The 15,407-nt window shown below is 41.5% G+C and overlaps 1 protein-coding gene across 1 annotated transcript in view; it reads right to left on the bottom strand.

Moving 5' to 3' along the window:
* Window positions 1-494: 494 nt before the first annotated feature.
* Window positions 495-15,407, bottom strand: part of MCUB (mitochondrial calcium uniporter dominant negative subunit beta) — a gene marked incomplete in the record, with an annotated part of 172,853 nt that continues 157,940 nt past the window's right edge. Inside the window, 2 exon segments of the mRNA XM_073602272.1 lie at window positions 495-687; window positions 3,289-3,405. Coding sequence (XP_073458373.1) covers window positions 610-687; window positions 3,289-3,405 — 195 coding nt within the window.

The following is a 15,407-nucleotide window of genomic DNA, read 5'->3' as shown; positions in this document are numbered from 1 at the left end:
GCACAAACTTTAGGTTCCATTTTAGGAAAAATAAACATGAAATGTATTCATGCCAGTATTTTTTTTTTTTAAATTTGACATTCACAGCATAAGAGTGACTGAACTGATAACTACATTACGGAGTTGAACGGGAAATTCTCTAGCCCTGTGGGACATGCTGTGTTTTAAAAGAGGAGCTAATAGAATCAAGGTTGGAAGTGCATAATTGTTTAAAATGTCTTTGTATGCTGCAGCATTAACAGTACCCTTCACTGGAAATACCTGTGTCTAATTGTTTAGAGCTGTCGTTTACCCTTTGGATTATCTAGTTCTGTCTGCCTGCTGCTGCTTCTATCTATTCTTTGAGTAAAAGGTAGGTAGTCACACTCACAGTATGTCTCATCATATGAATCCAAAAAATAGCCTCACACATTCCTTTATTAAATAACTTTGTGAGCCTAAGATAAATAGTATACGTTTAAAGATAGAGACTGCACAAATAAAATTGGACCACCTTTTATTAATCGTTTATTGTAGTCTCTTAAAGTAGTGGTCATAAGGTTCAGTTTAATTTACAAAATTATTTAAAACACAAAAAACATTTCTAAACTGAATATAAAAAATTCCACGTTATTCTCTCTCTTGTAGTTGCTCAATTGGAAGCTTGAGTTTTAGAGGATTCCGCAGGCGTCTCAAACTTTCTTCAGTCTTGGAAGGAGAAAAAAAATGTATATAAAAATTTCAGCAGATGTACAGATATGGGATACAGAGAGGTGAAATCCTGACAGTATGGCCCCATTCACACTGCACCTAAATTGGCTTCCCTATGCGTGTTTGTCACCCATAAGAAGTTCAAGAACCAAATTGTGGCCCTGAGCCAGGTGCTATTTTACAAGCGATTTGTGTTGTGCGACAATTGTAGCAAAATCGCACCACGCTTGGGGTGCCATTCAGGATGAATGGCACCCAAGAGCATGTCACGCATTTTTTCATTATTTGCATTTGCAAGCAGAGTTGTCCTCGATTCTTATCACCCAAGTGTGAACGGGGCATGAAGCATGTTTATGATGGCTAAGATGTATCCCGTCAAAGGATAATTCATGTCACACGTTAATTCATCAGATTATATACTGGAAAAATGTACCTGCCGAGGCTTTTGTCAGAGTTGGTGGTCTTGCCCAGATCAAACATGTTTCTCCATGTTACACTAATAGTACATCCTACATGTCGCCACAACTGACATTTTAAGGGATACGTTCACCTTTGGGAACATGTTATATGTTCCATGCGTTTTTAGGGTGAAACATGTAACATATTCCCAATGCTGCAGCCCCTGCCCGATCCCTGCACTGTGACAGTAGTATGGGGAGAGGGTTTCTGTACTAGCTGTCAGTATTTGAAATCAGTACAGTCGTGCAGGGCTTCGCTCACACGACCGTGTCATTCATTCACACAGCTGTGTGAATAAACTACAAGCCCCGACATGTGGTTGTCAGCTTGTAGCTCACAATGAACTACCACGGTGCTGCTGAGCGTTGTGTTAGTTCATCAATTCTTTCTGTCAGTGTATTTGCTTGTCCATACGGGATGTACGGACACACACATCTGCATGGCACCAGTGATCAGCAGAGACTTTTCATAATTAATAAACAAATCAAAGCACTTTTTTTATCTGCAAAAAAATGTGCATTTATGCATTTATTTTTAAAGTGAACTTATCCTTTAAGAAAGGGCAGTGATATGCTAAACTTTATAGCCAGTGTTTATCATTCTGTGGCCAGTAGGAATTGTTATATATTGTAGTGTGTCACAGGTGGTCCATCTGCTACTATTTATATTTACATACATGGCATTGCTTACAACTAACAATCTACTGTTCTTACAAAATTAGGTAGACAGCCAGCTTCTTGTAATTGGTCTTACACTAGTATCAGAAAATGCTTGTTCAGTTGTGGAGTGCCCAGAAAAAAATGGTTCTTTGTAGGGCTGAAACAACTAATCGATTAATCGACAACTAATCGATTATGAAATTAATCGATTACTATTTTCATATTCGATTAATTGGCCAGTAACATAATGGGGTTAAAAAAAACTAAAATAAGCTCTTTATAGTACAAAAAGAGCAAATCGCTACTGTAAATATTACTTTCACAGTTCTACAGTAAAAAAAATGAACCCCTTACAGTAGTGATTATCTGCTTTTTATTTTTGTACTATAAAGGGCTAATTTTAGTTTTTTTAACCCCATTATGTTACTGTCTTAGACCTGGTTCACATCTATGTGCATTTTGGTGCTTTTTGCAGAAACGCACTGCAGTTAATGTACATGGTTTCCTATGGGACACATTCACATTATGTTTTTTCAGCCACTGCGTATTTGGAAAGGGTCAGGGACTTTTTTTTTATGCAAAACTGTGCTTTTTTGGTTCAATATACTTCAATGGAGAAGCTGCAGAAAAGCATGTAATGCGTTTATTGCAGCAATTTGTGTTTTTTAATCTGCCCAACAACAAATTGGCCAAAAAAAAGGCAAAAAAAAAAAATAATGCAAATCTCAGCAAAATCATGTGCGCAAAAATCAAAGGCACAGCAAAAAGCACTGCAGAAACAGATCAAATGCAACCTGCATAGGTGTGTACCGAGCCTTATGCTGGCCACACACTTTACCACTGCATATAGAGATATTTAAGAATAAATTGCCTTTTTTTAAACTTTACATATTAACTAAATTATACACCACACTTTTTTTTTAAGGTTATTAACTGATTAATCGAAACAATAATAGGCCAACTAATGGATTATGAAAATAATCGTTAGTTGCAGCCCTAGTTCTTTGTAATAAGGCAAATTCAACATGACATTTGGGACTCTGCTTGGAGACCTTTGCTAAAAATGAATAAAAATGTTTTTGTCAAAACAAACAAAATCCACTTAATTTACATCTGTCATTTTATTGTATATTTTAAGTAAATGTAGAACCACATTATTGTGATCATGCAGTGATTGCTATATACCTACAGTATGTTTGATGACAGTTGCCTGATCCAGATAAGCTGGATGATGATTATGATTGTATAAGTGCAGTCAGATGATCGCTGGCAAAATGTTCTTATAACATCCACTGAAAAAACCTGAGAAAGGCAGAGCTGAGAGCATCTGCTAGTGCTGTCCCCCCTCCTAATGCCATTAACATAAACAGGAGTGTTAAGCTAAGCTGAAAATTGAGGGTAATCAATGTATCTAGATTGTTTCCAGGGTCTTTCATTTTTACCCTATGCTTCTACTTAATGCAATAGTTAAAGTCAATACCTCTGCCAGTTCATTTCTCAGCCAATTGTATTTGTCTACATCAAAGTGCTGCTTCTTGGCTCTTTTGTAGAAGAAATTCAGGAACTGACGGTCTCTTGCATCTGGATAAACATAGTCCTATCGAAGAGAGACAGTACTGGCTTAAATGTTTAAAAAGTCAACAGTCCATAACAGAGTATAACAATGGGTTTATAAACTTAAAATCAAATAATGTTAATATAATGTTTTATAAAAATATCAATTGTGTGGAGCTTCTCCCTTAAAAAATAATACAATCACAAAAGCAAAAAAATACTTTAAATCAAACATATTAATATCATCACTGTGTAAAAACTCTTACTCATATGCATGCTCAATTATAACAAAAAATAAATGTCAATAAATATAAAGTCCAATGTGCATAAGGACGTTATATTTATTGACATTTTTTTAATTAAGGGCTTATAGGAAAACTACATTCTGGTTATGTTTAGGGTACAAAATAAGTATATGGATGTTATAATTGATTGCGCATATGAGTACGTTTTTGCACAGTGATGATATGCATTAATGTGTTTGATTGATTTTACAGTTTGTGAGGTTGAAAAAAACACAAGTACATCAAGTCCAACCTGTGTGTGTGTGTTTTTATGTTAATATTACATTGTATATCCCTGTATGCTGTGGTTGTTTAGGTGCCTATCTAATAGTTTTTTGAAATTATCAATGCTCCCTGCTGAAACCACCGTTTGTGGAAGACAACTCCACATTCTTACCGCTTTAACAGTAAAGAACCCTCTACGCAGTTTAAGGTTATAAAGCTTTTCTCCTAATTTTAGTGAATGGGCGCGTCTTTTTAAATTCTCCTGCGCAGAAAAGTTTTATCCCTATTGTGGGGTCACCAGTATGGTATTTGTACATTGAAATCATATCCCCTCTCAAGCGTCTCTTCTCCAGAGAGAATACGTTCAGTGCTTGCAGTCTTTCCCCATAGCTGAGATCCTCCAGTCCCTTTTACTAGCTTTGTTGCCCTTCTCTGGACCCTCTACAGTTCCAGCACATCCCTCCTGAGGATCGGTGCCCATAACTGTACTGCATACTCCAGGTGCGGCCAGACCAGAGTCTTGTAGAGTGGGAGAATTATCATTTTATCTCTGGAGTTAATCCCCTTTTTAATGCATGCCAATATTCTGTTGGTTTTGCTTGCAGCAGCTTGGCATTGCATGCCATTTCTGAGCCTATCATCTACTAGGACCGCCAGATCCTTTTCCATCCTAGATTCCCCCAGAGGTTCTCCCCCTAGCGAGTAGATTGCGTTCATATTTTTGGCACCCAAATGCACTATTTTACATATTTCAACATTAAACCTAATTTGCCATGTAGTTGCCCACCCCATTAACTACTTCAGTCTCGGAAGAATTTACCCCCTTCCTGACCAGTGCGTTTTTTGCGATTTGGCACTGCGACGGTTTAACTGACAATTGTGCGGTCGTGCGACGTGGCTCCCAAATAAAATTGACGTCCTTTTTTCCCCACAAATAGAGCTTTCTTTTGGTGGTATTTGATCACCTCTGCGTTTTTTATTTTTTGCGCTATAAACAAAAAAGTAGCGACAATTTTGAAAAAAACGCATTTTTTTAAAACTTTTTGCTATAATATATATCCCCAAAAAATATTAAAAAAAAATTTTTTTTCTCAGTTTAGGCCGATACGTATTCTTCTACATATTTTTGGTAAAAAAAATAGCAATAAGCGTTTATTGATTGGTTTGCGCAAAAGTTATAGCGTTTACAAAATAGGGGATAGTTTTATGGCATTTTTATTATTAATTGTTTTTTTTACTAGTAATGGCGGCGATCAGCGATTTTTATCATGAGTGCGACATTATGGCGGACACATCGGACGTTTTTGACACATTTTTAGGACCATTGTCATTTATACAGCAATCAGTGCTATACAAATGCACTGATTACTGTGTAAATGACACTGGACATGAAGGGGTTAACCACTAGGGGGCTAGGGAGGGGTTAAGTATGTCCTAGGGATGTGTTACTAACTGTGGGGGGGTGTGGCCCAATCACAGGGAGCAGAGATCAGTGACACTATCACTAGGCAGAATGGGGAGATGCTTGTTTACTTTAGCATCTCCCCGTTTGTCCTCACAATGAGGCAATCGCGGGTAACCCCACGGCGATCGAGTCCGCAGGACCCGCGACCCGACTCATGGAGCTCCTGGGCAGCACGCACGCAATGGCAAATTCAAAGGGACGTACGGGTACACCCATTTGCCCAGCCGTGCCATTCTGCCGACGTATATCGGCGTGCGCTGGTCGGGAACCGGTTAATTTGTTTAGATCTTCTTGCAAGGTTTCCACATCCTGCGTAGAAGTTATAGCCCTGCTTAGCTTAATATGATCCGCAAATACAGAGATTGAACTGTTTACCCCATCCTCCAGGTCGTTTATGAATAAATTAAAAATAGTATTAGTCCCAGGACAGAACCCTGGGGGACCCCGCTTTCCACACCAGACCATTCCAAGTACTGCCCATTTATTACCACCCTTTGGACTCATCCCCGTAGCCAGTTTTCAATCCATGTACTCGCCCGTTGGTCCATGCCATCAGACCTTAGTTTGTACAGTAAACGTTTATGGGGAACTGTATGGAATGCCTTTGCAAAATCCAGATACACCACGTCTACGGGCCTTCCTTTATCTAGATGGCAACTCACCTCCTCATAGAAGGTTAATAGATTGGTTTGGCAAGAACGATTTTTCATGAATCCATGCTGATTACTACTAATAATAAAGTTTTTATTACTAAAATCTTGTATATAGTCCCTTATCATCCCCTCCAAGAGCTTGCAAACTATTGATGTTAGGCTAACTGGTCTGTAGCTCCCAGGGATATATCTTGTCCCCAGTGGCGTAACTAGAACCTTCAGGGCCCCAATGCAAGAAACCACAAAGGGCCCCCTTGACTCCCGGACAGGGCCCTTTCCTCCGAGCCCGGTGGTGGAACAACAGGGCCTGGCTGCAAGTGGGTGGCTGCATATAAAAGGAACTGATTTCTCCATTTCCCCCTGCTTCTCCTCCTCTCCCTCCCCCAGGCATTCAGTGGCTGCAGGAGGAAAATGGAGAGATGGGTTCCTCTATTCCAGTTTTTCTCAATCTTTTTCCAGTCTGGGCACCATTGAAGTATACCCCTAGGTGAATGGGGCTGCACTGCAACCACCCCGCAACTGTGTGCATTGCATGCAGTTGCAGCATAGTGATGATGCATTTAGGGGTTAAAACAGGCAGTCAGGAGCCAACATATTCCCTCTTTACCAGCTGTCAAACACCAATGAAAAGAGATCTGAGCATGAACTGCTTTTCAAAGGGACAGCATTTTTTTGCTGGTACTATGAACAAGCAAGAAAAAAAAAATAATTTCCGATTGTACACATATAGGGGGTCAGGATTAAACACACATACATAAAATGTGCATACATACATGTAAACACACACATATACTGTATATATACACACATATATACACATACACCTACATAGATGTACATGCACACACATGCACAAACACACACACACATATAAACACACATACATACAGATAGCCTTTTAAAAAAGGGCAGTGCTTTACCTTACCTCTTCCTGACGGGTACTGCATTGTAGGGGGAGACAAAGAGCACAGCACACACTGCGCTTTCACTTTAGGTCAAATCAGTGTGACCAGCTCCCTGCAGTGCCGATTACAGTTCGGCTGAGGATTGGTCTCAGCCGACCTTGTCGCTCCTCCTATCAAGGTATACAGGGGGCCCGGTCGCCATGGCGACCTCTATACTTTCGCCACTGCTTGGCCCTTTTTTAAATAATGGCGCTACATTGGCTTTTCTCCAATCATTCTAGTCAGTAGACTGTTCTGAGGAACAATGGTCTGGCAATCACTTGACTGAGTTCCTTAGGGACCCTCGGGTGGTCTGGTCCCATCTGGTCCCGGCGACTTATTAATGTTACCTTTTTCAATTCTATTTCTAATTCTATCCTCTAAAGTTTTTTCCTTTAACCGGTTCCCGACCGGCGCACGCCGATGTACGTCGGCAGAATGGCACGGCTGGGCAAATGGGCGTACCTGTACGTCCAATTGAATTCCCCTCCGTGCCATTGCGTGTGCGCCGGCCGGGAGCTCCGTAAGTCGGGTCGCGGGTCCCACGGACTCAATCGCTGCGGGGATACCCATGATTGCCTCAAGGAGAGGACGAACGGGGAGATGCTGATGTAAACAGCATCTCCCCGTTCTGCCTAGTGACAAGTGTCAATCGATCTCTGCTCCCTGTCATCGGGAGCAGAGATCAGTGACATCACACACCAGCCCATCCCCCTGACAGTTAGAAATCATTCTCCTAGGACACACTTAACCCCTCCCCGCCCCCTAGTGGTTAACCCCTTCACTGCCAGTGTCATTTACACAGTAATCAATGCATTTTTAATCGCACTGATCGCTGTATAAATGACAATTGTGTCAAAAATATCCGACGTGTCCGCCATAACGTCGCAGTCACAATAAAAATCGCTGATCGCTGCCATTACTAGTAAACGTTATAACATTTGCGCAAACCAATCAATTTTTTATATATTTTTGGGGGATATTTATTATAGCAAAATGTAAAAAATAATGCGTTTTTTTCAAAATTGTCGCTCTTATATTGTTTATAGCACAAAAAATAAAAATCGCAGAGGCGATCAAATACCAACAAAAGAAAGCTCTATTTGTGGGAAGAAAAGGACGTCAATTTTGTTTGGGAGCCACGTCGCACGACCGCGCAATTGTCAGTTAAAGAAACGCAGTGCCGAATCGCAAAAAACGCTCTGGTCAGGAAGGGGGTAAAATCTTCCGGGGCTGAAGCGGTTAACCAGTTGCTGACCGCCCCATGCCAATGTAAGTCGGCAGAATGGCACGGGCAGGCATAAGGGCTTACCTGTACGTCCCTGCCTCCCAGCGGCGGTCTGATTCGTTACAAAGCGATCGGTGCCGAGGGGGATGCCACAGATTCATGGCCACCCCCTCGCGATCGCTCCTGACGAATGGAATGCTTCCTCTGCTTCTGTAATGTAAACAGAAGCAGAGGATGTAATGTCATCTCTCTCCATGTCAGTCTTTTCGTTCCGGTGCCGAGGAGAGAAGAGATCAAGTGTGCACCAAAACTACACATACACCCCCTGTCACAGTGACACCAATAGCAGTTTTTTTTTTTTACTGATTACTGGATTGGTGTCATTTGTGACTGTTATAAGTGTTAGGTAAGTATTTAGGTTCACCGTCAGCTTTTTATAGCGTCAGGTACCCCCATATACTACCTAATAATGGTTTTAACCCCCTGATTACCCCCTAGTTAACCCTTTCACCAGTGATCACCGTATAAGTGTTACAGGTGAAGCTGGTTAGTTTGTTTTTATACACGCCGTTTATTACCCAATAAAGGTTTAACCCCCTGATCACCCGACGGGTGATATAAGTTAGGTTTTAGTGTCAAATAGGGTCTGCTTTGCCCCAGGCAGCGTCAGGTTAGTGCCAGTACCGCTAACACCCACACACGCAGCATACACCTCCCTTAGTTGTATAGTATTTGAACAGATCGTTATCTAATCTGATCATATCTATACTAGTGTCCCCAGCAGTTTAGTGTTCCCAAAAACGCAGTGTTAGTGGGATCAGCCCAGATACCTGCTAGCATCTGCGTTATGCCCCTCCGCCCAGCCCAGCCCACCCAAGTGCAGTATCAATCGATCACTTTCACTTACAAAACACTAAACACACATAACTGCAACATTCGCAGAGTCAGGCCTGATCCCTGCGATCCCTAACAGTTTTTTTGGTAGCATTTGTTACATTTGCTGACAGTCTAGGAGCTTTTTTACCTGTAAGTCTCACTACTGTACCAGTCAATTTAGAGCCCAAAATGGCAAATCGAAGGTACAGTAGTGAAGAGGCCTACACGTTTCTGAGCTTGACAGATAGTGAAGAGGAAGTCACTCATCTGCCGGATTCAGGCTCAGAATACGATCATGCAAACAGCAGTGGCTCCATGACAGATAGCTCTGACGACAGAGTTGTGGTCCCTGCCAAGGTCAGACGTACCCCGATCTTCCTCTGCTGTTGAGGTGCAAGAACCGCAGGGCTCTCGTATGGAGCAGAGAAGTACTAGCGCCGCCATTCCTTCTGGTGACCTGGCAAGCACCAGCAGCCTAGTACACCCTGGTCGTACATCCAGCACTGCAGTAACACTTGGTGACGTGGCGAGTCCCAAGAGCAGTTCAAGCTGACGAGGTGGCAAGCACAAGTAGTGTCCTGCTGCCACCAAGAAGAAGACAAAGACAGGCCCGTCGTGCACATAGTGTCCTTCCTGCAGAATTCGCCAATCCTAATTGGGAGCCCACCACTTCTGCAGCACCCGTACTTCCCCCATTCACTGGCCAACCTGGAATTCAGGTGGAAACAGTTGATTTTACGTCACTTGATTTTTATTCCCTGTTTTTCACCGAAGATCTCTATAGATCTATTGTGGACCAAAGTAATTTGTATGCTTGTCAATTCATCGCCGCTAATCCACTGTTCTCCCTTGCCAAAGATTGGAAACCAATTACGGTTTCCGAATACAAGACCTTTCTGGGCCTATCCCTTGACATGGGCATAGTTAAAATGAGTACGTTGCGGTCATATTGGTCCACTGACCCAATTTACCATATGCCTGGGTTCTCTGCTTCCATGGCCAGGGCACGATACAAGCAGATCTTGCGGTTCATGCACTTCAATGACAATGAACTCTGTCGTCCTCGTAGAGACCCTGGATACAATCGGCTCTACAAAATTCGGCCCCTTGTAAACCACTTAAACCAACGTTTTGCAGACTTGTTTACTCCCCATCAAGTTGTCTGCGTTGATGAGTCCCTGATTAAATTTTCTGGCTGTTTGTCATTCAAACAGTAATCTTCCCAGCAAGCATGCCAGATACGGGGTCAAGATGTATAAGCTCAATGACAGGGCCACGGGCTATAAATGTAGTTTTATGGTTTAGGAGGGAAGAGATAGTCGCATAGAGCCGACAAACTGCCCTGACTACATAGGGAGCACTGGCAAGATTGTGTGGGACTTGGTGTCACCCTTATTCAGGAAAGGGGTACCATTTGTATGTGGACAATTATTACACGAGCGTGCCACTTTTTAGTCACTTGTTTGATCTTCAGATTGGAGCATGTGGTACCGTGCGATCTAATCGCCGGGGCTTTCCCCAGTGGCCTGTAGATTCCCTTCTTAGGCTGAGAGAGAAAGCCTGCTTCAATTGTAATAACTTGCTCACTATGAAGTAGAGGGATAATAAGAATGTTTTCGTTCTTACCTCCCTTCATGCAGACATGACGGTCCAAATTTCTACGGCGACTGGTGTTGTGGAGAAACCCCTCTGTGTCCACGAATATAACCAAAATATGGGAGGGGTGGACCTTAACGACCAGTTGTTGGCTTGGTACCTAGTTGCCCGTAAGGCCAGACACTGGTATAAAAAAGTCTGTTTATTTATTTCAATTTGCTTTGCTGAACGCTCATGTGCTATACAGAGCTTCAGGACGGACTGGATCCTTCCTTAAATTCCAGGAAGAGATAGTTAGAGCCCTTCTGTTTCCAGACGGTGCTCCAGCTCACCCTCTCAATCCAAATGCAGTAAGACGGCAGCATGAGAGGCATTTTCCTTATGTCCTCCCGAGTACCCCTGCCCAACGAGCCCCCCAAAGAAAATGTGTCTGCAGAAAGCGCGGATATAGGTGTGACGCCCGCTATTTTTGTCCTTCCTGTCCTGACAATCCTGGTCTTTGCATTGGTGAATGTTTTGAACGCTACCATACACTAGTGGAGTTTTAGCGTAGGGTACAGCATTGCACAGACTAGGCACACTTTCACAGGGTCTCCCAAGACGCATTTTGAGAGACCCAAACCTGGAACCGAACCGTTACAGTTACAAATAAAAGTGTAACAAAAAAAAATATAATAAAAAAAACAAAAATAGTTATATTGTTCTCTCTCTCTCTATTTTTCTGCTCTTTTTTACTGTAGTCTATTCTGCAATGTTTTATTGTTATTATGTTTTATCATGTTTGCTTTTCAGGTATGTAATTTTTTTATACTTTACTGTGTTTTCTTGTTAACCATTTTTTTTGTTTTAAGGTACGCCATTCAGCTGCAGCGTGGATTTATGTATCTTGACAGCAACAGCGTTTGCTCCCACAACACATAAAGCCGTGACTCCAGCGCTGAGGTGATTTCAGCACCACAGTTAAAAAAAGAGCATATATGCCGAAGCAGGGGGGCAGCAGGGGTGGAGTGATTTACTCCTAACTTTTGGGGTGGATGCCCCCATGCTTCAGTATATATATATTTTAGGCACAGGTTGCGTTAAAAAATGTTTTATTTTTTACTATTTTTTTTCTTTGTATTTGCTTTACAGGTATGGCAAGTCTTACTGTTATACTGTAATGTTACTTTGTTTTATCGTTAACCATCATATCCTTAGCAGGTACGCCATTCGGCTGCAGCGCGGATTTATTTATCTTGACAGCAACAGCGTTTGCTCCCACGATACATAAAGCCGTGACTCCAGCGCTGTAAGAGGTGATTTCACCACCACAGTTAAAAACAAAACGGTGCATGTAAGCCCAACACACTGGACTTTGAGTGGTTATACCAGAATGATGCCTGCGGGTTTAGGTATCATTCTTTTCAGCGGTTGGCTTTCAAGTAAAAGCAATCCTAGTGGCTAATTAGCCTCTAGACTGTTTTTACAAGCAGTGGGAGGGAATGTCCCCCCCCCACTGACTTCCATGTTTTCTCTGGCTCTCCTGTGCCAACAGGGAACCTGAGAATGCAGCCAGTGGTTCCGTCAGCTGACCATGGAGCTGATCAGAGACCAGAACGGCTCTAAGCATCTCTATGGCATAAGAAACTGGAAGCTACGAGCATTTCAGGACTTCGATTTCGCCGGATATAAACAGCGCCATTGGGAAATTGGGAAAGCATTTTATCACACCGATCACATGTGAGTCGAGAGATGTATAGAGGTGACATTGCTGGAACTGGTAGCTGAGGAGGGGCATTGAAGGAATCCCTGGGAACTCACTTCCACATCGGGGTCCCCGGTGCTGTGGGCTGCTTGTCTGACGAAGAGAGAGGGAGTTCGGAGGGTCCATCATCCTTGGATATTTCCACTACTAAGCCTGTATTGACCCCCCTGAGTAAGGGCGGTCGCAGGCTTTCTGGTAAGCCTTCAATTTTACCATCTGGTGGTGGGCTGCACGAGAGGTGGATCAAGTAATCCCGAACCCTACAATAAGCTTTTTCTGGATGTCTCTGGAATTAACACTTTGTCATCTGGGACACTTTTGAATTTCTATTTTCATAATTTTTTAATTTTTCACATAATAATTTCCTTTGTATATATCACTCTGGGTATGGACTCATATTAATAAGGAACATTACTTAGGGGATCTTCACCATTTATCTTATGATGGTATAAATCTTAGATGAGTAATCTGTGTGCGATTATATTATATATTTTTGCATTGCATTATTAGTTTAATACCACACTGCTTATTCTGATATATTTACTATATATATATTCTTTCTTCACTGAAGATATCTCACTCAATGGGTATCTAGTAGTACTAGGGATTGTGTACAACATTTTTAGTCACTTGTCACAGTGTTATTTGCTTTTTATGTCCAGCGCTACACTGATTATTATTTACTTGGTCTTTGCCTTATATCGAGGTTTTAGTGTTTAGCAGCAGGACTTCTCTGAATTTTTCAAATTTTGTCATTTACGATTCACTTATTTTATGTTTTCACTATTTATGCACGTAGTGCAGTTCTTTATTTATATTTAATGGGCTCAACATGCCTTTTAGCAATTTCCTGTCTACTTTCCAAAAAGGGATCATTTGGTGGGGTTTTGTACTTGCCCTGCCATTTTAGCACCTTAAGAAATTAGATAGGCAGTCATAAACGAAAAGCTGCATAAATTCCAGAAAATATACCCTAGTTTGTAGAAGCTATAACTTTTTGCGCAAAAAAATAAATATACACTTATTGACTTTTTTTTTACCAAAGACATGTGGCTGAATACATTTTGGCCTAAATGTATGACTAAAATTGAGTTTATTGGATTTTTCTTATAACAAAAAGTAGAAAATATTTTCAGTCTTTTTCCATTTATATCGCAAAAAATAAAAATAGCAGAGGCAATCAAATACCATCAAAAGAAAGCTCTATGTGTGGGAAAAAAAGGACGCAAATTTTGTTTGGGTACAACATTGCATGACCGCGCAATTACCAGTTAAAGCAGTGCGGTGCCAAATTGAAAAAAGTCCTCTGGTCTTTGGCCAGCCAAATGGTCCGGGGCTGAAGTGGTTAAAGTTTTTTTGTGACTGTATTATATTTTAAAAGAGAAGCGCTACACTATTGATATTTTTATAAAGTTTTTTTGAGTTGGTGATAAAACCGGGGTTAGAGCAGCTTCTCTAAAGCTTATATTATATTTAAAGGGAACAGAGTAGCACAGGGATATAATTATATCTTATATCAGGGAAGCTCAACCTTTTGAAGAGCGAGTAACCTGTCACGGGCCACAATGCATTATCCTCCTTACTAGTGGCGGCTGGTGCTCAAAATGTTTGAGGGGGTGAAAACAAGTTCTAAAAAAAAAAAAAACACCATCACAGCCACTGTGCCCTATGAATTGCTGCCACTGTGCCCTATCAAACGCAGCCACTGTGCCCATCTTATGCAGCCACTGTGCCCCCTCAAATGCAGCTTCACTGTGCCCCCTCAAATGCAGCCTCACTGTGCCCCCTCAAATGCAGCCTCACTGTGCCCCCTCAAATGCAGCCTCACTGTGCCCCATCAAATGCAGCCTCACTGTGCCCCATCAAATGCAGCCTCACTGTCCCATCAAATGCAGCCTTACTGTCCCATCAAACCCCCCTCCTCTCTTCTCCGTGGGAGGTCCGGATCGGCACAGCAGCACTTACCTTGCTGTGGTGTCCTCTCCTGCTGTGTCTCCTTCAGTGGGCACTGGCAGCTGCAATGGAGCAGTCCTCTCCTCATACTTCCAGTTTTCTCTCTCGGCCGCAATGGGAGAGAGAAAACCGGAAGTGACATCTAACTCAGGTGTCAATCAAACCACCCGGCCGTAGTAATAGATACTACGGGCACTGGGCGGAAGCTACTCTGCGCTTCGGAATGCTTTAAATAAAGATCACGATTCTCGCAGAGTAACATCATCTTTCACATTATACAAAAAAATTGGGCTAATTTTACTGTTTCATTTTTTTAAAATTCATTAAAGTGTACTTTTTTCCAAAAAAATTGCATTTGAAAGACCGCTGCACAAATACCGCGTGACATAAAATATTGCAACAACCACCATTTTATTCTCTAGGGTCTCTGCTAAAAAATATATATATATATATATATATATATATATATATAATGTTTGGGGGTTCTAGCAAAAAATAATGATTTTAACTTGAAACCAACAAGTGTCAGAAAAAGGTTTAGTCTTTAAGTGATTAAACTTCCCTCATTTACAGACTAAAGTTCATTCCTTTGATTTAAAGAGCAAAATGTTACAATGTTTGCAGTTAGTGGCTGAAGAATGTTGTAAAACTTGGCAGACTGCCTGTTTTTTTTTTTTACAGCTGTCAGCTTCAGCTGAGAACTCTGCATAGAATCGGGAAAATGCTTTAAGATCGAGAGGGGGAAAGAATCGTGATCTTGATCCTTAACATTAAAAACGTGCAGCTCTAGTGTGCGTGTATGTATGCATGTAAGATTAGGGCCTTAGATTGTAAACCCCTGAGGACAGGGACTGGTGTGAATGTACAATATTGTTGCATACAAAGTCATTGCTATAAAAATAATCGTAATAAAAAAAAAAAAAAAGATATAATAAGTCAGAAGTCCTACGCTGCAAATGTGTTCTAGGTCATGGCCACCAGGAAGTAAGTGGATTAGTATGGCAGACTTAAAAAAAACATCAAATCAATTTTAGAAGTGTCAGCTTCCATTTGTCTCATGATGGCTCTCTTTTAAGC

The sequence above is a fragment of the Aquarana catesbeiana genome, linkage group LG01 (assembly GCF_042186555.1).
Source record: "Aquarana catesbeiana isolate 2022-GZ linkage group LG01, ASM4218655v1, whole genome shotgun sequence".
In the NCBI taxonomy this organism is placed as follows: domain Eukaryota; kingdom Metazoa; phylum Chordata; class Amphibia; order Anura; family Ranidae; genus Aquarana; species Aquarana catesbeiana.
Note: the sequence above shows the minus strand (reverse complement) of the source record. Positions and strands in the feature narration are given on the sequence as shown.